The sequence below is a fragment of the Nanorana parkeri genome, unplaced genomic scaffold (assembly GCF_000935625.1).
Source record: "Nanorana parkeri isolate BGI_ZX_2015 unplaced genomic scaffold, ASM93562v1 scaffold1767, whole genome shotgun sequence".
NCBI classification, from domain to species: domain Eukaryota; kingdom Metazoa; phylum Chordata; class Amphibia; order Anura; family Dicroglossidae; genus Nanorana; species Nanorana parkeri.
This window is the reverse complement of record NW_017308035.1, coordinates 217,971-240,670: the sequence shown is the minus strand read 5'-3', so window position 1 is coordinate 240,670 and position 22,700 is coordinate 217,971. Positions and strand designations below refer to the sequence as shown.

The 22,700-nt window shown below is 42.1% G+C and overlaps 1 protein-coding gene and 1 long non-coding RNA gene across 2 annotated transcripts in view; both read left to right on the top strand.

The window, feature by feature from the left end:
• Window positions 1-16,687, top strand: part of LOC108799599 (zinc metalloproteinase-disintegrin-like batroxstatin-2) — a gene marked incomplete at its 3' end in the record, with an annotated part of 40,097 nt that extends 23,410 nt beyond the window's left edge. The window contains exons 7-22 of the mRNA XM_018571488.1: window positions 938-1,003; window positions 1,093-1,161; window positions 2,377-2,546; window positions 2,920-3,001; window positions 3,204-3,352; window positions 3,478-3,655; window positions 5,074-5,163; window positions 5,291-5,486; window positions 6,679-6,781; window positions 7,299-7,482; window positions 7,579-7,656; window positions 8,536-8,620; window positions 8,722-8,839; window positions 12,479-12,666; window positions 14,807-14,874; window positions 16,652-16,687. Coding sequence (XP_018426990.1) covers window positions 938-1,003; window positions 1,093-1,161; window positions 2,377-2,546; window positions 2,920-3,001; window positions 3,204-3,352; window positions 3,478-3,655; window positions 5,074-5,163; window positions 5,291-5,486; window positions 6,679-6,781; window positions 7,299-7,482; window positions 7,579-7,656; window positions 8,536-8,620; window positions 8,722-8,839; window positions 12,479-12,666; window positions 14,807-14,874; window positions 16,652-16,687 — 1,860 coding nt within the window. The remainder of the gene's footprint in view (window positions 1-937; window positions 1,004-1,092; window positions 1,162-2,376; window positions 2,547-2,919; window positions 3,002-3,203; window positions 3,353-3,477; window positions 3,656-5,073; window positions 5,164-5,290; window positions 5,487-6,678; window positions 6,782-7,298; window positions 7,483-7,578; window positions 7,657-8,535; window positions 8,621-8,721; window positions 8,840-12,478; window positions 12,667-14,806; window positions 14,875-16,651) is intronic.
• On the top strand, window positions 16,688-22,096 carry LOC108799600. The gene is made up of 4 exons (XR_001942035.1): window positions 16,688-16,702; window positions 17,622-17,669; window positions 19,516-19,599; window positions 22,071-22,096. It is a non-coding gene; the product is annotated as an uncharacterized LOC108799600 (long non-coding RNA).
• The last annotated feature ends 604 nt before the right edge of the window (window positions 22,097-22,700 follow it).

The following is a 22,700-nucleotide window of genomic DNA, read 5'->3' as shown; positions in this document are numbered from 1 at the left end:
TTTCCTGCCCTGCCTGGCCAGTGCTCGGATCAAGGGTCTGGTAGGACTGTTTTCCCCCCATTTTTTGGGGCTGGGGTTCGCCCTTAAAATTCCTGCCAGACCTAAAGGGCCTGGTATGGATTTTGGGGGGAACCCCACGCACTTTTTTTTTTGTTTTAACTTGGGGGGGGGGGTCATTTTGCTGCAACGAAATTTCGTCCAGACTACCGCTAACGAATTTCGGATTCAGACATTCGGATTAGTTTGCATTCGTTACTTCTGTAATTCGGGATTAGGATACATCCGAATTTCCGAAATTTCGAAATTCGAAAAATAAACGAAACGAATTGCACATGTCTTCTGATTTATAATAATATGGAAAATGAGACAGCAGCAGTAGAACACTTTAGGGCCCATTCACACCTGATCCGTTGCATGTTTGAATGGATGCCAACGGAAGGGCACCAAAAAATGAATGTGTATGAATGGGGCTAGTTCACCGTTCTGTTCCATTGCGCTGAAGAAAAAGTAGAACGTACACTTATTTTTGTGAGTGCAACGTAATGCAAAGGTGTCCGGTGTGAACTAGACCTATTCACACCCATTCATTTTTCGGTGCCCTTCCTTTAGCATTTGTTGAAAAATATATCGCAACGGATTGGAAGGAAATCAGAAGGTAGAATTCCAAGTCAAGGGACCCGCTGTTGACTTTTTGGTGTGAATCTACCCTTTAACTTCAAGACGTGTGGGAACAAAGTTGGTGATTATGGGGATTTCTTGTCACCAAAGTCCCTAGGATATTTAGGAGTCAGAGTAGGAAGCGGCCCACAGACATTACCTGTAAATTAAATACCACTGAGAGTGGGATGGAATCTTTATATTACAGTAAATAAAATAAGATTTTTTTTTCAATACAGAAAACCTTTATAAATAAAAAAAATTTTTAAATCTCTTATAGCGATCTGCCCCACTACAAACTGGTACCAGATATGTGGAACTGTTCCTTGTAGTAGACAACAATGAGGTATGTTAAAGATTTTGAGAAAAGCAACAGCCCCATCGCATTGCTTTCTACCACTGGTTTCTGTAGCGTTTGTCTCTATTTCTTTGCAGTATTTAAAGTACAAGGATATGCCTACAGTACAACACCGCATGAAGGAGATTGTCAATCATGTAGACAAGGTGGGTGCTTTCTCAAGGTGCTATTAGGAGTGGTATTGCTGTCCCTAGTAGTGATTATTCTGCTAATATGCAGACATGTTGGTGACATCTTTTATGACTAATGTATATTTGTTAGAAGTGCACCGAAATGAAAATTTCAAAACCGAAATAAAAAAAAATGTCAGACCGAAATGGAAAATGTTTTTTATTTTAATGTTTTTAAATATTTAATTAATTTTATTTTTTTATATTCATTTTTTATTAAATATTTTTATTTTGTACTTTACTTTTAGGGTCTTTGGGGAAATATTAGGGTTCTAAACAGACCCCTGATATTTCCCTTTTAAAATAGAAAAAGAGATTGGAGGACACAAAGTCCTCAATCTCTTTTTCTGCAGCCTCTGTTATTAATTAACAGGAATCCTCTATACTGAGTGTTCCTGTTCAGAACAGAGTATGGTTACTATAACGACAACTATGAATGAACAGGAGGTGATGTAGAACACTTCCCATTCATTCATAATTGAGGATATAGTAAACATACCGTGTCCCCAATTATCTACAAACAGTCAGCAATCACTGATCGCTGGGTGTTTGTACGTCGCTCTCCTCTCTGACACGCTGTAACAGGAGGCTGAGCGAGCAGTGCATGGAGGAGAGCTCAGCCTCCTGTGACAGCTCGGGCTGTCTTCGTCCACACACCGCTCTGCCGAACTGTGTGGGAGGAGAGACGCAGGCCGCTCACTGTGCTCTCCTCCCGCAGCGCTCGGCCGGTTGTCACACTTTCTCTCCTCCCCACTGGGACACAGTGTAGCGCCCAGCAGGGAGGGAAGAAAGCAGGGATGTATCGACAGGAAAATGGCACTTTCGGCATTTAGCCAAAAGTGCCATTTGCGGCCGATATGTTTCGGTGGCCGATATATCGTGGATCCCTAATATTTGTTGGAAACTGTTCTTGCAAAATGAAATAAGGAATCCTTAGTGCTATATAAAAAAAAAACAATGGTGAAGCAACAGTTCAGCAGAGTGCCACTTCAGACGTGATGGATCCAGATCTAGATCTATGCAATCCTATGTACAACCACATTTTAAGATAAACAGTGAGGGTTTTTTACATTTATGTATTGTGAGTATAGACTAGCTAAATCCCTAATAAACAGTTAATTTTGTATTTATCTAATGACTTATGGAATGTTTGTACATGTCACAAAGAAATCGCAATGCTTTTATTTATAGCTGTACCGCTCTCTAAATTTCCGAGTCGCTCTCATTGGTATGGAAGTTTGGACCAAACGAGACAAAATTGTAGTAAGCCCCAATGCCGGTGTGACCTTGGATAATTTCCTGAGCTGGCGCAAGAGTGATCTTCTTCGAAAGAAAATGCATGATAATGCCCAGCTTGTTACGTAAGTGTCAGAATGTGAAGTTGGCCATACACCAGTAGAATTTCGTTTCATGACCTTATAAAGTAGAATGTTTCATTATCACAGTCAGACATTTGTTCTTTTAGCTATTCCATAATCGAAAGTTAGAATTTGACACATTGGCATAGCAGTTGAAAGAAATATCATATGAAATTTGAATCTTTGATGGTACCATGGAATGCTTTGACTAACGATCTTTCTGAATTTCCATGGAAACGTTCTAACAAAATTCTACTGGCGTTTGGCTAGCTTTACCTCATTACTGTTTTATGTGTGTCAAACTGGCTGTCTTTTTATGGTAATGCCATTGACACTTGCTTATATCCCTGATGCGTCTTGTTTTTCATGTATACAGTGGAGTGGACTTTGAAGGGAGTACTGTAGGTCTAGCCACCAAACTTGCAATGTGTACAGGGGATTCTGGAGCTGTTAATCAAGTGAGTAACATTATATATTTTGTCTAATTTGTGGATTGTCATCAAGCCTGGGGTCTGCTTAGCAGGCAGCTAAATGTTTTAGGCTTGTAAAGTTGCTGTTTCTTTATATTTTCATTTGCTGATATGAGACTTTCTTTGTCCACCAAACTCTTTCTAACATTAATAGCAAACTCAATAAATCTATGGCCTTTTAAAACTCTAGGACCACAGTACAAACCCCATTGGCGCTGCTTCTACCATGGCACATGAAATGGGGCACAACCTTGGTATGTCTCATGATGAAGATGTAGCCCAGTGTACCTGTGCAGTTACCCGGGACAAAGGAGGCTGTGTCATGTCAAAGAGTGTTGGGTGAGTATAGAAATACTCCAGGTTCTTTTTTTCTCTCTTGCATGGCGTGTATCTGCAGTGTGACTTCCATATTGTCTGCAACTAACTCTAATTAATCTTTGTCTTTTATGTCCTCCGATATTCAGCATAGTGTACCCCAAGATTTTCAGCAGCTGCAGCCGACAGGACCTGCAAACTTTTCTGAGTGATGCCAGCCCTACCTGCCTATTTAATGCCCCTGATAGCACCCAGCTATTTGGGGGTCCAGTGTGTGGAAATGAATTTGTGGAGAGCGGGGAGGAATGTGACTGCGGATCCCCTGAGGTAACATCTACATTCCTTTCCAGAAACTATGCTCAGCTATTGAATGTTTACAGTAACATCCATATACAATGAAGCATGATTATTCATTATTAAATTTTTGTGTGACCTAAGCATCACTCATATGGAAAAAAAAATGAAAGTATTTGGCATTAGTTACAGAGTTTTACAGACGACCTGGAAAAATTAAAATGACAAAACTATGATTAGTAACAGGTTGGTGACAGCAAACAAATTGTCAGCATATACCTCAGAATCTCTGACACCAGCACTGCATTGTTTATACTGTCACCTAATTTATGCTCTTTAGGAAAATTCTTTGGAGGTGATTGACAAACTGAGAAAATCGAGAAGATCCTGCTCCTAATTAACAAAGGGGGGCACAAACCACGTTTTTAATTAGGAGTGATCTGCTCTGCTTTTTTATGCTTCATTGAGAGGAGTGGAGAGCTGGAGCTGCTTGTTTCAGCTCCCTCTGCTTGCCTGCCCCACTTAAAGGAGAACTATGGGGTTAAGGCTTTCCCCCATAGTTCTCCTTAGGGTAACGGGAGGACACAAACTAGCGTCCTCACGTCACCCTAGGCTCAGTATAACGCGAGCTGTAGCTCGCGGTATACTGAGTTGCCGCAGCTGAAGCGGATCCCGACAATTATGCAGGGATCCGTCCAGCTGCGTGACTGACAGCAGGCTCTGCCTATCTAGTCAGCGCTGGCGGATCGGAGCGGGGAGGGGGGAATCCAGCCCCTCCCCTGTCACGGCAGAGAGCCGTGACAGGATCGAGAGGTGAGCGAACGCCGGTATGTGTTCGCTCACCTCCCGATCTACTGAGCCGACCTGTGACAGTCTCATTGTCACAGGTCGGCAAGGAGAACTACGAGGTGCTTTTCACTCACCTCATAGTTCACCTTTTAAGGTGCCCATACACCTTACAATTATCTGGAGATTTTCTCTTGTCAGATGGAAAAAGTGCAACAGATTGGCCCAGGTGGAGATTACTCCATCCACACAGTTAAGTGTAGATGAAGGAATCTGTTGCACCTTTTCCATCTGACCACAGAAAATCTGCAGATAATTGTAAGGTGTGTGGCCAGCTTTAGAAGTGAGTGAGAGGGAGGAGGAAGGATGTCAATTTTGCATTTGTCAGGGTAAACGGCTCTGCCTGTGTAGTGTGTTCACTGCAGGGCCAGAGAGGCATGTGAGCTGTCACATACATACCATACTCCCGTTCCAATCTGGTGGGTAGCTGCATGTATTAATATTTGAAATTGAAACTGGCATGGGTGACTAGAAACAGGTCTTTCTGCTTTGTTAATATGGTGCATACTACTTGTGCTATTATAATGGCACAAGAAACTTCGTTAATTCCCCCCATTATGTTAAAGATAAGGTATTTATCTAATATTGTTTATTTGAATTTTAAGGAATGCACTAACCCATGCTGTAATGCTACAACATGCAGACTGAAAGAGGGAGCCGAGTGTGCACAAGGAGAGTGTTGCCGGCAGTGCAAGGTACATATATCAAGCTAATTTCGTGCTAGGTCATTATTACACTTATGATATGATTGTGTCTGTCAACTTAATGTTTCCGACATTTGATAGGACATGTCATTTATTCTTACTCTTGTTTTTCTGTCAGATTCGACCAGTTGGTGAAATGTGCCGCAAGAGAAAGGGAGATTGTGATCTTCCAGAATATTGCACAGGGATATCTGCTCAATGTCCAGAGGATGCCTTCCAGGAGAATGGACTTCCATGTCCTTCTGGCAATGGCTACTGTTATAATGGAGCATGCCCTTCCCTTGGTCAGCACTGTAAGACTCTGTGGGGATCAGGTACGGTCACTGACTTTTATAAAAGACATATGCACTGAGGAGATAGCTAGTGAATCTTCCTTCCAGGTGTCATAGTGTATTGGCAACTGTATGAGTTTGCAATAAGAACATATTTACCTTTTATTCATTTGGACAATGTAAAGGTCAGGTGATTGATCAGGGGCTGACAACATTTGGCACTCCAGCTGTGGTGAAACTACAAATCCCATCATACATCTGCCTCTGGGAGTCGTGTCTGTACCTGTTAGTCTTGCAAAGCATTATGGGACTTGTAGCTCCACAACAGCTGGAGGACGACGTTTAGCTACCCCTGGTATAGACTTTTTCATATGAGCAAAAAAGCAACGTGCCATATTCCATACTTACCAAACATACAACATCTTTAACTGGTTTGACTTTTCTGGACTTGTAAAATCTCAGAGTTACAGGTATTATCACCACTGTTTGTATCATGATTTAAATTTGCCCATTTGTTAGGCTGTAATTTTGCATTATAGTGTGTTATTATTATTATTATCACAGGTATTTAAATGGTGCTGACAATTTACGCAGCACTTTACATAGTTGCACATTCACATCAGTCCCTGCCCTCAAGAAGCTTACAATCTAAGGCCCCTAGCACATGCATACATACGGGACAGACTTAGAGAGGAGCCAATTAACCTACCAGCATGTCTTTGGAGTGTGGGAGAAAACCGGTGTACCCGGAGGAAACCCACACAAGCACATGGAGAACATGCAAACTCCTTGCAGATAGTGACCTGGCCGGGAATCGAAATATGCTGCAAGGCAGAAGCGCTAACCACTACGCCACTGTGCTGCCCATTTGATATGAACTTGTTACCTTATTGTATTCAATATGCATCTTACAAATGGTGGCATTGCAGTTGTTTGTAGTCCTAGTAGCTGGATGGACACCGGTACATGGTAAAATTGTGGTAGTAAGTATAGTAATAAATCCAGACTTCAGTTGAGTCCCAGAATCTTCCTCTGATATGGTCAGTGTGTACTACAGCCAGGTGACAATTGTGTGTCCCATGTGCTTTAGCTGGTATTAATGACTTGCGTATGTAAGTGCGTGATGCCAGAACAGTAATGGATCAGTTCTGTTCCTGAGACCATGACATGCAACGTTTATAGGATCTTACAATAATAAGTGGGCTACAAGTGACAGCATTTTATTTACTTCCAGATTCTCAGGTTGCGCCTGATGAATGCTTCAAGAGCAACGTCCATGGAAATAAGCACCTGCATTGCAAAAAAACTGAGCGTGGATACAGTAGCTGTAAAACAAAGTACGTATGGCATTCATTTACCCTTTTAAAATATAAAAAACACAGATACTATATATCTAGTTGTAATTGAAAAGTCATTGCTGCTAAATGATATATTATGAATTAATATAAATTAATGTACAGCAAAGTTAGACTGGAATTATTCGCATTAAGGCCTTGTTCACATGGGCGTCAGGCTCCACTGCCCTTCTGAAAAGTGATCCACAGTGGATCGCTTTTCAGTGAGAGCCTTCTAAATGCCTCCTTTTTTTTCTTCTTTTTTTTAATCTAAATTGAGTTTTTCTATTGCAATACCGCAGTTGTATAGTGGTCCCATTGATTGCAGTGGCAAGCGGCACTGTCTGTCAAAAGCATGTGTATAGGCATAAATGGCTGCTATAATATGTTTTGGGTGGGTGGTGCAGTAAAAATACAGGTAAACTGCCTGTTTTTACCTCTCCTCGTCCATCTGTGTGAACAAGGTCTAATTGTGCAGACATTGTAGTGTATTGTAGTTTCCATTGTTTTGTTCTTACAGGGATGTCAAGTGTGGCCGACTGCACTGTGTAAGAGGATCGGAATTCCCTATAACTAACAACAAATACGTGATCAAATTGCTTGGTGGACAGGAGTGCAAAGTGGCTGAACTGTCTGATCAGGAAAGTGGAGTAACAGCTGACCCTGGAATGGTGCCCACTGGCACTAAGTGCAGCATGGGAATGGTAAAATGTTTAACCCCAGTATAAAGCTCTTAGCATTCATTGCTCTAGTCTAGCTGAACTAGGAGAATGATATCTATATTAATTCTAATGTTCTAGGTCTGCTATGAAGGGGAATGCCAAGATTTATCGGTGTATGGAGACAAGAATTGTTCTGCCAAGTGCAACAATAGAGGGGTATGTAAATATATTCTATTAACTTCTGTGCACATAATTAGCAATAGCCATAAGTGGCTTGTAGGATGATGGAAAGTCAAGGTAGATACATTTAAGATTAGTTTGTTTTGGGTTTTTTTGTGCTGACCTAAGGAGTGGTTTATGATTTGCACATAATGACACTTGAAGCAACCTCACAGGGGGAGAATTAAAAATTAAAAAACAATTTAATACAAATTGCTCCCATTTAACCCCTTGTTAAAGCCTTTCTCCAGGGAAACTAAAAAAAACTCCCCTTGCAGACTAACTCTCCAGGGAAACAAAAACAAACTCCCCCCTGCCCCCACTGCAACAGTTAACTGCTGGTCTAGGGTACCTGTGTAAGAGACTTTTACTTACCTGATACCTGCTCCCTCAGCAGTCGGCATTCACCTCTCTTCCCTCTGCTCCGACTTGTGGAATGTCTCTCGGCGTCCTCACTTTTAACGCGATGGGTTGTCATCAGCAGGCCTCTGACAGCCAGAATAGATTGGGGAGGAGGATGCAGGCACTGGTCTTGGAGCCTGGGATCAAGTAAGTTTACCTCCCTAGGCATCAATGAGCAATTAACCCTTGTAGTGTGGATTTAGCCCCACTGCAAGCTGGGTTTTTTTGTTTACCTGGAGATAGGCTTTAAGTACTTTATATTTTGCATAAGCAGTCATTCCTTGTGTGGATCTTTGAATTCTTCCCCCTTTCATTCATGGCACTCAAGGGTCCAAACTTTACAGATAATTCTAAAGTGCAATAGGTATATAATAAAAATGATGTGTTTAGTCCTGTAAGTTGGCTATCTAATACCATACTGCTATAAGCCACAATAATAACCCTGAGAATCTGAAATCTCTTTCTTTTGTATAGGTCTGTAACCACAAGCGACAGTGTCATTGTGACCCTGGATGGGCACCACCATACTGTAACCACAAATTCACAGAAAACACTGCAGGTAATATAATCTGTTAATAGGGTGTAACGTTTTTCTTGTCTGTCCTAATTCTGTGCTAAGAAACCGATGTCATTGTTACGTTCTTCTATGTATTTCTACAGATCCGAATAGAGTGCTGCTTATTGTTGGGATTCTGGTCGCAGTTTGTTTTTTTGCTGTGCTGGTTGCTGGGGCAATGTTCTACTACAGGAAGAAACAGAGGAAATTTCCACAGAAAAGGTAACACCTCTTTCAAGTGTTTATATACATTGAGGGTAATTTATCAAAACTGGAGCAGCTGTGCATGGCAACCAATCAGCATCTCTTTCATTTTCAAATCTTAACTGAACAGACTGAACAGAGAAGCTGATTGGTTGCCATGGGCAACTGCCCCACTGCAAGAGTTAAAAGTTTTAATTTTCTTTAAAGTGTATATAAACCCAAAACTAAAATGTTATATATTGCAGTAGGGATGCAACGATACTAGTATCGATGCCGAGTATTTGGGCGAGTACTCATGCTCGCCCAAATGCTCCAATGTTTAGCCCGATACCCGAGCTTACAGTATCAGGAAGCCGGGCAGCGAATCATTACTGCCCGGCTTCCTGATTGCCCAGCACCAGGTGACGAGGGAGCAAACATGGAGACTGCTTCCCTGCTAGTCAGGAAGCCAGGTGGCGAATCATTACATGCTGCTTGGCTTTCTTAATAGGACTTCCGGTATTTGATATCGGCGAGTACCGAAGAAAGAAAAAACGCTATCCGTGCATCCCTATATTGCAGCCTACCAATCCCTAGATGCGGTGGCTGCATTCGTTTTCTTTTTTTTAGCTTTTTATCCTTTATTTTCAAATGGTGATCCGGTCATTAACACACTTCCTGTCTTAAGGTGGCTTCACTCTATGGAGGAGCAACAGGGCCACCCTAGGACAGCAGCATTTTTCACCCTGTGGAGAGTGTGGTGTTAGAGGACTAGCAGATTGACTTGACTAACAAATTAAATCTGAACTCCAACTAACACTTTTAAGCAGTTTCAGTGACAGGTTTTTTTTTTACTTTTGGGATAAAGGTTTTACATAAATTAATAAAAGCTGAGCATTGTAAGCACCCCTGTCAGTGTTAAATTGTTTTCTGCACAGTTTGGTCTGTTAAAGGAAGTTGGAAAATTGAAAAATCACAGACTTACTGGCTGGGTCATTGTCATTTGTAAATCAAAGACATTAAAATGCTCTACTGTGTTTATGTTCCTATAAAAAAGTATTAAAAGAACAGTGTGATTGTGGGTTGAGGACAGACTGTCTTTTTTTTGTTGTTTCTCTGTGACCATTTATTGATTAGAATACACGTACAATTACGGAAACGGATTATTGCCAGAAGTGTGAGTCATTGAGATTCTTGGATTCTATGAGTACCTGTCCTAAAATTATAAAGTTGCATTTTGCAATCATTCTGTCTTGAGTTTGTGTTACAACATGTTACCTTACCTTACATCGTGGAGAAGTAGAACAGAACCTGTAACGTAAACCTGTTCTAAGAGAAATACAGAACAGCCATTAATGGCTTCCTTCTGAAAATGCTTGTTGCCTGTGAATCATTTTTGTTTTGAGATCTTACAATGGTGATATCTCTGCCAAACTGAAAAGAGGCTCAACATGGTGCTATACGAATTTAGTGCAGGATTATTGGTCCAGCTTGGCTTTATGTATTTCTCCTTATCTGATATCTTAAAGGCCTGCTAAGGATGCTAAAAAGCCATGATCTTCCAGAGGCTTCCTTTCTGCACACTGGAGTCACTTGCTTGCCACTGCCACCATTCAAAGAACACCATCTATTGTTTTCAATTAATACAAGGTGTTCTCTGATTGGAAAAGGTGGGCATTGTGATGTTATCTACACCTCCTTTCCACATCATCATATCAGAAAACTACTTATTTTTGGAAAAGAATTTACAAGGCATTCTATTAAAGGAGAATTATGAGGCAAGGGATTTTCACTCAGCCTCATAATCTGAGCCGACCTGTGACAAGGAAACTGTCACAGGTCGGCTCAGTAGATCAGGAAGTGAGCGAACACATACTGGAGCTCGCTCACTTCTCGATCTATCCCTGCAGAGAGCCGTGACTGTCGCTCACAGCGCCCTGCAGGGATTCCCCCCCTCCCCTGTCCGATCCTCCAGCGCTGACTGGCGGAATGGACGGGGGAGGGGGCGGGTACAGCTGGCTCTGCCTCTAGATAGGCAGAGCCAGCTGTCACTCACGCAGCTGGGTGGATCCAGACAGAATTGTCGGGATCCGTTCCGGCTGCGTCGTCTCAGTATACCGTGAGCTGTAGCTCACGGTATTCTGAGCTTTGGGTGACGGGAGGACGCTAGTTTGTGTTCTCCCGTTACCCTTAGGAGAACTATGGGGAAAAGCCATAGTTCTCCTTTAATGGCATCTGTGCCAAGCAAGTGACTCTTTGTGCTCAGTGTGCAGAAGGTAAGCTGCTGAAAATGTTTTTCGCAATTCACAGAGGTCCTGAGATGGATACTTGAAGTTAAGCTGGACCAAAAATCATTCCTGGAGTTCCATTTTAATGTTTACTGAATCGCTGACCCAAAACATGGCTTTGGCAAGTTTAAACCAGATCACAGTCAGATTTTCTAAACTGCATAGTTGTTCTGGCTCATTGATGAAAAGTATTGATGGCTTAACAGCCAGGCAACCATTATTTTTAGAATGAAATGTTACCAGTGAGATCACTTGTATCTCTCTCAGCACACATTTCTTTTAATTATGTATCTACAGTATATGGAGCTTTTCTTTACCAGTACTTGAAAGTATCAGTGTTATTAAATTTAGCTTTTTAGGGCTAATTCACACATTTGTTATACTGAAAAAGTTATGTAACTGCTTACACAGCTTGTTAAATGCATCACACGCGCCTGCTGTTTGTTGAGATGTAACTACCATGAAATAGTCAGTGTTTTTCCAGGTCTCTTAAATAAGCGCAACACCGTTGCAGTGTAGTTCTGGAGAGGAAAGCTTGAACAGGGTTCTTGCAAAATCTCTCTTTCATATATTTTGAGCCACCATATGTGGTGCATGTTGTAGATATTTTGTGAGACATTAGAGATTAATCTCATCTGTACAGTGTTTCATCATTATCTGCAGTGGACCAAAACCAGTCCCATCCCCAGCCACTTCCTACAGCTGTGCAGGATCATTTCCTGCTCCATGGTCAGTGAAGTCTGTGGTTTTCTACAGCTTAATGCTTCCTCTTGTGCACAATAAATGTTAAATTCCGGAGAAAGAGGAACTGGTGGGAATATGTACTTGTCAGCATTAGAAGAGTGACGCATGCAGCTACTGGACTTCCTATCCTGCTTATTCCAGTTAGCAAAATTACCCCAATTATTGTGATTTATTGCGTAGAACCTTAAAATATAGGAAACATGCTCAAAACAAATTCATGGAATATGGATAACCTATTCCCTGCAGGTGTGGGAGCTTTCAGATCTGCCCAGACAGATGCATAGTACTATAAATAAATAAATAAAAAAACTAGAAAATCTTTGTTAATTAACAAAACCACAGAACACTCTTGCTTGCGGTAGTCTGTATAATCTGAGTTGCAGAATATTGTACAAGGGAACATGTGTTGGTGATTAATGTTATTCTTTGACTGCTGCCTGTATTTGAGTGGAATATAGAAAACGGGAAACTATCCATTTTGAACATCCTCCTTTATTTGGGATATTTATGTAAAGGGAATACGGTTTCTTCAGAACTGATGTGTTTTTTTACGGTGCTATTTTCACTACTATAATAGCTGACACTTCTGGTTCCTCTGTTTTATCTCAGGCCTAGTAATGCTCTTATATTTTTTTTATTTCTTTAGAATGGTCACACCCGGGTCAGGCTCTGGGTTATCAAATCCTTTGTTCCAGGAGAGCATGAGCAACAAACTGTACATCAAGAAGGATTCCCCCAGTCCCTTGATTGGACGTCCAAAACTCATTGCCAGCACCTCTAATTTACAAGACTCCCGATCTGCATTCATTACTATAGTTCCCAGTGAAGATACTGAGAAGTCGAGATATGGGATAGATACTGAGAAGGTAAGATATTTCTGAGTAAAATAGAAGCTGGCTCGGGTTCTGCGCCTAATTAAAAAAAGTTTTGCAGTAGTTTTCAGTATAGAACACTGCCACAAATCTCCACCAGATTGGACCTGCGATACGGGATGTAAACTGTCTGCCGGTAACTAGTAAGGAGCTGGGTGCAAACCCAGTTCACCTGAGTTTGCCCAAGCCCACTCAAAACTGTGGCCATCACCCCACCTCTTTTCCTGGCCCAATTAGTTGCAGCGGGGGCATTTGCCGCCATTTTGTGATGTATAGCTGCAGGGCAGGGAATGTGCCTGCCGCAACTGATTGGGCTAGGGTGGCGGTGTCAGTCACAGTTTTGAGCAGGCTTGGGCAAAGTGGGATCGACCAGTGATGTCATGGGAGTGGTGTGGCCCCCAGGTGACACCATCAGAGGGGGTAACCCCAAAAGACAAAGTGATATTGGGGTCACCCCCTCCTGAAAATTCAAGCACTTGGTCATGGACCGAGAGCCCAACAGCTGCACAAGAGAAGAGGGGACCCGGTGGGTGAACGTCCCCTCCTCTCTTTCCTGGTATCCATCACCAAGATGGCTGTTGGTAGTTAAGTACACGTGACGTCATTACGTGCATATGTGAACATGTCACACGCGCGCGTGATGAGGACCCAGTGGGTGATGCCTGGTGGCCGCTACAGGTGAGACCACGCCTGGGAACACCCCAGGGTTTGACCACACCCCAGCCCATGGCTAACCTGGCAGACAGCAGAAATGCCTGTGGACACACTACATGGGCAGGACCTGCAAACAGGCAGGAAAAGCTCCCAGAGCCCCTTTTGTTGTCTGTGAGCAAGTTTAACCCCTTCGTGACTGACGACGTACAGTGTATGTGGCCAGCATCGGGGCTGTTTAAACAGACTCCCGGCGGCTTTTGCCCCTGGGACTCTGTTTAAACTTGTAAAGCCGACTGTCGGCTTTACAACAGAAGCGATTCTGGCGAGTTACCTGTCGCCAGATCGCTTCTGTGTCCCAAAGAAGAGGCCGCCCAGCGTGCTTCCCGGGCTCCGTTGCCCCTCCGACCGGCCCGGGACCAGCTTCCTTGGTGTCCATCTGCTATCACATGGGGGGGCTTGTAAGCACCCCCTATGTGATAGCAGTCAAAGTAAAGTAAAGAAAAAAAAAAAACAGTCTTTAAAATGAAATTAAATAAATATAATAATAATAAAAAAAATTTAAAGGCCCCCGCGAGCACGCGCGTCGCCACGTAAACACGCGCCGGGTGCGCCTACATATGAAAACGACGAACGCGCTACACATGTTGGGTATCGCCGCGCACGCCGGAGTGAGAGCAATAATTCTTGGGCCAGTATTTTGGGGTATCTCTAAATTGATGACCTGTGGGGGCTTTTAAAGCGTCTTCTATGGACTTTTTGGGGTACTGCAGTTTTTCGCCGTTGTAACCATCTTTTATATTTCATTTAAAAAAATGGGTATTGTGTTGTGTTTTGGGCCATTTAATTAAATTTGTCACAAAATGTTTGGGTTTAATAAGGAGTTGCGCTAATATTCTGCAACATAAAAATTTGCAACTACCACCAATTTATTCTATAGGGTCTTGGCATTCAGAAAATATATAATGTGTGGGGGTTTTAAGTAATTTTCAGGCCTAAAATGTGGAATATAACATGGGTGCAAAAAATTGAAAAAAAAGGCCTCAGTCATGAAGGGGTTAAAACAATGGCACAAGCTTTAATTCTCTTTTGTGTTCATCTCTAGATGTTTTATTAACATCTGCATATCAACATGGGGACAGTAAATAAAACCTGGCAGAGGTTTTATCCTTCCAAAAACTGATTTTTTTTTATTTGCTTCAGTTGGGCTTTAAATGCAGCTATTTTAATGGATTAGTTTAGAGTAAATATTGAATAAATGTAGGTGGGTGTACAAAAGTGGAAATGTCAGTAAAAACATTCGCAAACACATTAGCTGGCAGGTAAAACAATTGTCTTTGCTTAATTGTTTAGTTAAGGTGCCTCAGTAGTTGTTTACTTTGAGCTTCATAAAATAGGTTTTGTTTATCAGACTGTGGCTTCTTATTTGACAAATGTTTTGTTTTTGCATTAACAGACACCTTCATTTATCTCTACTTCCCAACCAAGAGTACCGATGGCTGTTCCCAGATCCCCTCAGGTAACACTGTTTAATTTAAAATACATTTGTTCATAGTCCTGGTATGTGACACTGCCCATGCTTCTGCCTGCAATTGTTTACATACTTTAAAGCCTTCCTTTCAGATCCTTTTATTTCAGACTGTTACAGCTAAGAAAAGAACTTCCTTTACTATTGTGTTCCTGTTTGTTTGTGTTAGCATGATAATCGAGAGGTGTTGGGGACAAGCTCAAGCCAAATGTTGTTTTGTTAGTCTTCAATAGAGTGTCTGCCAGGTTTTTATGCTGCCTCAATTAGTCAGAGTGACTGCACTTGACACTTATCATCTTATCTATCTCTTCCAAATAATTAACCTAAATTCATGCAAATCCCAATTCCTCAACTAATAAACTCAGTAACACTATTATCAGACTACAACATACACTTTAGTACAAATTAACGGAGATTATAATTCTAACAATTAAAAAAATTTAAAAATAAATCCTCTTGGAGCACATGTGTCAACCCACAAAAGCTGTATTATGGACAAAAAAAATAATAAACATCTATATTGTATAAAAGTGCAAAGATGCAATCAATTGAATAATGTATAAATCTACTACACACAGTGAAAATGAACTGTCCCAGTGGGAGAATGTACATTCAATATAATAGACACTACACAATATAAAGTATAAATAAATGTATATAGAGTACCCCTGAATACTTCAATAAACAGAATGCAATAACTTTACGAAGAACATTCTTCAAATACTAATGGCTGTCCATTGGAACATCAGGGTTGCACGTGATCCCATATAGGGTTTTAATGTAGTCAGAAGCTCCTTTCAATAAAGAAACATTATATGAATAAAGGGAAAAAAGGAAACCAACAAATAAGTCCCTTTTTCTTTCCAAATATTCAGTGTTGCTCATAGTTCCACATAGGGTTTTAATGTAGTCAGAAGCTCATTTCAATAAAGAAAATTATATGAATAAAGGAAAAAAAAGAAAGAACTAATAAGTCCCTTTAAAAGATAAGTGCAATTTACAACAAAGTGCACTTATTCTTTTTACCCCCTTCATGTGACAAACCTAACCCACCCTCCCCTTCCACAGATGTATACTTACCTCGATCTGATGGCTGTTATTTGTTAATCCTCTGCCATGGCCGCTCCTGCACACTACAGTCCTATAGACGTCTATGGTCTCTGGTCGTGTCCAGCCTTATCCATGGGGCATTATGTGCAGGTGCTGCCAAGACAAGCAAATATTTCCGCCCCTGGATGTGAGCAGGCGGTGGAATTACGGCCATTAGATCGAGGTAAGTATGTATCTGTGGAGAGGGAGGTTGGGTTCGTTCTAAATAACAGCCTCCTGTGACAGCTGTTTCTGCACTCACACTACGATCGAAAACCTGATTTGTCACAGGAGGCCGAGCAGGTCGGTGCGGGAAGAGAGCTCTGCCTCCTGCGACAGCGCTGACAGCTGTCTTCGCCCCTACACCGCTCTCCATCTTGATTTGAGCAAGGCTGTGCGGGAGCAGAGCCCGGCCTCCTGTGACACGACGGCCGCTCACAGTGCTCTCCTCCCCCGCACTACTCGGCCTCTTCTGTCAGAGGGGGCGCACAGCAGGGAGGAGAGAAACCAGGCATGCACCGCAATTTCGGCCAAAAGATGGTACTTTCGGCATTTTGCCAAACGTGCCATTTTCGGCCGATATGTTTCGCCAGAAAAAATTTCTATGTATCTCTACTAACCAGTATTAAATACTAGTATATAAGTACAGTATAATCTCATGACTCTATTGCCCTTTCAGGTGACAAAGCCTCCAGCAGCCCCACCTGGACCTTCTCAAACCAAGCCACCGGTTAGTGAATTTGTAATATTCTCATTTACCAGGTGCCTTTTACGAAGCCCAGTACAGACATATGCAAAATTGCTAAGATTGCCGCAGACATCACTTAGTAGTTATCTGAAATAAATTGATTTCATTACATTTGTCTTGTCATTGGTTAGCAGCAGACATTCTAGCCATTCATATCAACAAGTGGTTTTCTGAGTTGGGCTTTCTTGGCCAAATAACGTGGTTTACCCAGACTTCCGGCTGTAGCTCTGGTTAGCTGACTACTGTTCTCCATAGACATTGATATACATGTTCGGGCAATACAAGTATATTAATAGGACTGTAATTTAACAAAAGTGATCTTTCTACAGGCAAGAGTGCAATCACAATTGAAGCAAACCTGAAGCAAAATGAGTTACCTTAAAACCTATCTCCTGGAAAAAATGAAAACACTACCAATGCAGTGGGACTGCCGCCCACACAGCAAGGGTTAACTGCTCAATGTCTAGAGAAGCTGTGTAAAGCACTTTTACTTACCTGATCCCCACTTCAAGAATGGTGCTCACAGCCTTTCCTCCCCTATGCTCCAGCTGTTGGAAGCCCACAAACGCCATCACTTCTAATGTAGGGCCCGTAACCCTGCATGATATGTGGGGATACCGAGGGACAGTCTACAATCTGGAGCGTAGGAAAGATTAGGTAAGCTCTCACTGCTTGGGGAGCCGGGATCAGATGAGCAATATTTCTTACACATTCCTCTAGACATTGACAAGCAGTGAACCCTTGCAGTGTGGGGGTAGCCCCTCTGCAAACCTAGTTGTTTTCCACCCCAAAAAGATGGGATTAAACAGTCACATGTCTGCACGTCTGCTCAGTTTAACCTATTCTTCACCAACGGTAATTGATATTTGTATTTAATATTTAATGTTTTTTTTCATTTTAGAAACCAACACCTCCAAACAAACCACTGCCAGTGCTGAAACCTAAACCGGTAATTATCTTAAAAATTACACATTTTACTGAGGGTTTTGTGTACCAATATATTTCCATACAGACTTGTTTTGTTACACATTTCTACTATTTTTACTTAAGTGATTTCAAATATACATAGGCATTACAGGTGCAGTGGTTGCAATACATAAGGCACGTAATGAAATACATAGTGCTAAAGTCCTAGGACAGTGATGGCGAACCTCTTTGAACCCGAGTGCCCAAACTGCGACGCAAAATCTATTTATTTATCTCAAAGTGCCAGCGCTGAAAATAAGTTTAGTATTGCAGTTTGGGCGCTCGGGTTTAAGAAACGTTCAACATCACTGCCTTACGGCCTTGTACGGCTCTCACGGGGGACCCGAATGTCGCGGTTCGCCTCTGTAGTCGGGCCGGTCACAATCAAGCAGCGGCGGTAACCTCTAAACAGGCAGATTAGACTGCCGCTTGCGGGGGCCTCCCGGGGTCCTAGCGAGGAGGAAGCAGCCGTCTAACCTACCTGTTTATTGGCCGCCGCTGCCTAATTGTGACTGGCCCGGATCGCATACCAAGGCGATCCGGGTCAGTCGGATCTATTTCAATTGGTGGTCCCTGAACGCAGTGGTGCATTCTTGTTTGGGGCTGCCCTAGGCAAGGCAAAAATTTACCCCACCCCTTCCTGTACTTTTTGTGTGACCTGTCAGTCGCTGGATACAGTGCAAACACTGTATCCAGCTTTTGACATGTTCCGCTATTAGCATAGGAGGAAAGCTGTGGTCTCAGGGGGGCTTAGCAGGATTTGTGGTGAGCCCTGCGGGGTATATGGTGGGCAGAGTCCACCACAGATCCTGCACAGGCCCGATACCCTGCAAAGCCCCCCACAGATCCTGCACAGCCCCCTGGAGGCCCTGCAGTCTGTAGGGTCTCAGGGGGGCTGTGCAGGATCTGTGGTGGGCTTTGCAGGCGGCAGAGCACCCTACGGATCCTGCAAAGTTCCCCACATATCCTGCAGAGACCCTGCAGTCTGCCGGATCTCAGGGGCGCTGTGCAGGATCCGTGGTGGGCTTTGCAGGATCTGTGGGGGGGTCTGCAGGCTGCAAAGCCAACCACAGATCCTGCACAGCCCCCCTGAGATCTGGCAAAGCCCCCCACAGATCCTGCAGAGAGCCCCTGAGACCCTGCAGTCTGCCAGATCTGTGGGGGCCTTTGCAGGATCTGTGGGGGGTTTTGCAGGCTCCAAAGCCCCCCACAGATCCGGCACAGCCCCCTGAGATCTGGCACAGCCCCCCACAGATCCTGCAGAGACCCCGCAGTCTGCCAGATTTGAGGGGGGCTTTGCAGGATCTGTGGGGGGTTTTGCAGGCTGCAAAGCTAGACGTGTTTGTTCGGCCCCTGTGGGCTGCAATAGAAAAAAAAATTCAATTCCCCATCTACGCTAAGTAGTGTGACTGGGGGAATTTCTCCTGCCAGACTTTTGAATTCTAACATGCAGGAATTGCAGCTGTCCCAATACCCGAACAGTGACTGCAGCTAATTGGCTTAAGTCACTGTCCGGTTGATGGTTTTCTTCCCAGCTCCTCCAACAAAAGTTATTTGAAAAATTGATTTTTGTCATCCAGAGTGGTGCCGGCAGAGCCACAAACAGCTCAAATTTTGGCCAAGTCAGTAGAACTTGTCCTAAATTCAAGCAGTGTACGGCCAGCTTTAGTCTGGCCTTACAAAGGATAATTTGATCACTTGGGAGATCTTTTTTCCTTTCCTAGATGTATATCAATTTTTTTGTGTGGGAGGGAAAGGCTTGGTCTTTAACACGATATATAGATTCCTGTTACCGAACGGTGTTGGAAATGTCACCATTGTATTTCTAGGAACTAAAACAGAAGCCATCTGCCTCTGCTCCTTTACCACCGTTGAAACCATCAGCTCTGAAAACGACCCCTCATCCACTTCATGTGAGTATTAAGTGAAAACAGTATGTTGTAAAGTGTGATGACACTAAAATAATCCTTTCATGCTTGTAATGTCTAGAAGTTAAAAAGATTACGTTTTTAACCATACTTTCTAGCCATGTGGTGCAGACTAATAAATGCCTAATTGCTTCAACTTATAAACTCCTAGGCTCTGTAACACATCTGTGCTAAACACTCTACCTTTTGTTAGACGTGACAAGATTAAAGCTCCTTTCCAGACACTTCTGTATGCTTGTATAGAGGTGTACATCCTATATCAGTGTATGCATGGTTCACTGTTAACTTGGTATGAGAGTTATTTTTAATTGTGTGTGATGTCATTGTGTTTATTCTACCATGGAAAATTCTTTTAGTCTACATGGCTTAGAAAAGTCAAACAATGTAGTGAAACTGATAGATGATTATTTTTGTTTAATCATGTGATACGGTCTGTGTCCAGGCTTCCTCACAAGACACAACAGGCTGTGTTCCAAAAAAAAGTCTCTACACTGGTCTCTTATATTTAGTATTGTTTAAGTTACTGATTCACACTGGCATTTACAAATTTGCATTTGCGGACATTTCTAAACGCATAGAAATGCATATTATGATTTGCAATGGTATCTTTGAAACTGTAAATTTACTTGTGTTTGGGTGCATTCAGTTTAGCTGCATTTAGATAAAATAGAATTCTGTACTTCCAGAATTCGATTTCAAACTCTAAACAGGAATAATCAAATTTAGCTGCTCATAAACACATGTAAAGGCAACTAAATCTACGCAAAGGCAGGTACATCTAAAGAGAAAGATAGAACTTGATCATTTTCCTTTAGAATAGCTGTAATGCCAACAGTATATTTTACATCAGGAAAACATATACAGTATATATGTGGCTATGGAGCAGGGAGAAGGAATGTATTGGCTTTTCAAAATAATCCAAAAGGCCAGCGAGAGTAAATGAGATGTAAAAATACTATATGATTCATTAATATTGGGGGGGGGGGTAAGTAGTGATCAGCCAGAAGAATCTATACAAGCCGGTTGATTCTTCCTCTGAGGCGACTTGGTAAGGGTATGTTGGAGGAGGACTATCAAAGGTATTATCATTCCTTATTCTGCCCATAACTAGCTGGACTGGGAGGATGTCTGCAGGTATCAAGAAGGGGATGTGCTATATTTTGTTTACTATTTATGTTATGTTTTGTTATTTTCTTATTAAATGGAACTGCTTATTACCATCTTTTCCAGTTAGCTCAAATTTGAACCTGAATACAAATGCTTTGATTTTCTTATAATGCACTTGTGCTAAGTGTGGTCAGTTTGAATGCAAATTGTGCATAGTCAAGTTTCATTTCAAAGCAGACCTTACAGCTCCCGTCCTCACCCTTGCAAAAACATAGCATAACAGTTTTAAAATAGGCCTGTAAGAGGGCAGGTCTATTTTACCTTTTACCCCAGCTTCTACCTACAGTGCCTAGGCAAGGGGATGTCATCTTCCTTCTAGCCAGATCTGGGAAATGTAGAGTCCTCCAAACTTCACTGAGAAGACACTCCCAGCACAGTGCTGCAGCATCTTCTCAAATTTTGGGGTGCTCACCATTTTCCGGGAACTCAATGGCAGGAGGATGATGTCACCGCTGCACCACAGAAGCTGGGGAAGGGTTAATATGATAAATAACTGGTTCATTTGGTGGCAGGTTGATGTCTGCTTGCCAGGAGGAGGTATACGTTTTATGGAGCGTTAGTGCTGTAGTATTCAAAAGTTTTGCTACCATAATAGTCCTTTTTTTTCTTTTTACAAAATAAGATATTCATGATCTCCCCTCAATAAAACCAGCATACTCTGCCCCGCTGGTGTTAAAGTGAATACTTGCTTGTATTGCTATAGCATGGGACTGTCACACTTGAGACCCTCTTTATGTCTGGTGTCCTGGATTAGGACCATTAGGCAAGGGAGTGGAGGGGTTTATGTATATAAAAAAAAGAGTTTAAAAGAATCAGCTTAAAAAATACGAATTGGACCGGATTGGCATTGGCCTCTCACAAATGGTCGGCTGGGCCATGCGGTCTACCAGGCTGTGATGCTTCCTTTCATGTTTTATAACTACAAAATGCCTTAAGGGATGGGAGGAAGAGAGACTGACCTAACCTGAAACAGATCTGTGTATATTTGGTGATTTGATACTGATTGAGATTGTCTCAATTCCCTTGTTTTATCTTTTGCTGTCAGGTTTATTGACTTTGTTTAGCGTGAGGCCAAGTGGCCTATATATTTTACATATGCTCTCTGTATCCCACCTTTTTGTTTATAAATAAAGAATTTGAAAAAAAAATAAAATACGAATAGGTTCAAACTTGGTGAACCAGTTCATAGGTGGGAACCCTGAAAATTTACCATTAGATAAACACTCACTAACATTGTTTTATTTCCAGCAATTCAATTACTTTGAAAGTTTATTTTTCTTTTTTTTCAGAAGGTTGCCTTAAGACCACCTGTTCCACGGAGATGATATTATCCTTGGCCTACACTGGACGAACCAAAGACTGTGAGATTTTATAAGACATAGTTTCTGGTGGTGCCTGTTGCTCAGCATGGTGGCCTCACTGCTAGATGTGCCTTTCTTCATATACCATGAACAGACAGACTTGTGTTTAACATAATGTGAAAATCTTCAGTATTCCACCTTCTGCTTCAGTGGAACTTTTTGCAGTGTGCACTATGTGCATTGTTTGATATAGGCAAGTCATTCCAACCTTGTGGCGGAAGTTATTCATGAAGAATATACTGTTGGCATTTGGGAATAGCAGACTGAGCTATGTAAGAAGGATGTACTGTTGGGTGCAAAGAAGTAATACACTTAATGCATCACGGGAATTGTTCTTTTAACGACCAGCACAATTTGCACTAAAGCGTGTGCGCGTAATGGAGAAGATTCTTGTTTTAAAGGAGAACCTCCGGTATGGCACAAGAGAGAAGAGTATGCATCTGTTTACTTGCACTGCCTCTTGCACATTTAAAATGATTTTATCTTTGTGTAGGAGAAAAGGGATTTGGTTTCTAAAAATACCAATGCTGTTTTTTTTTTCTCTGCACATTTTAATAA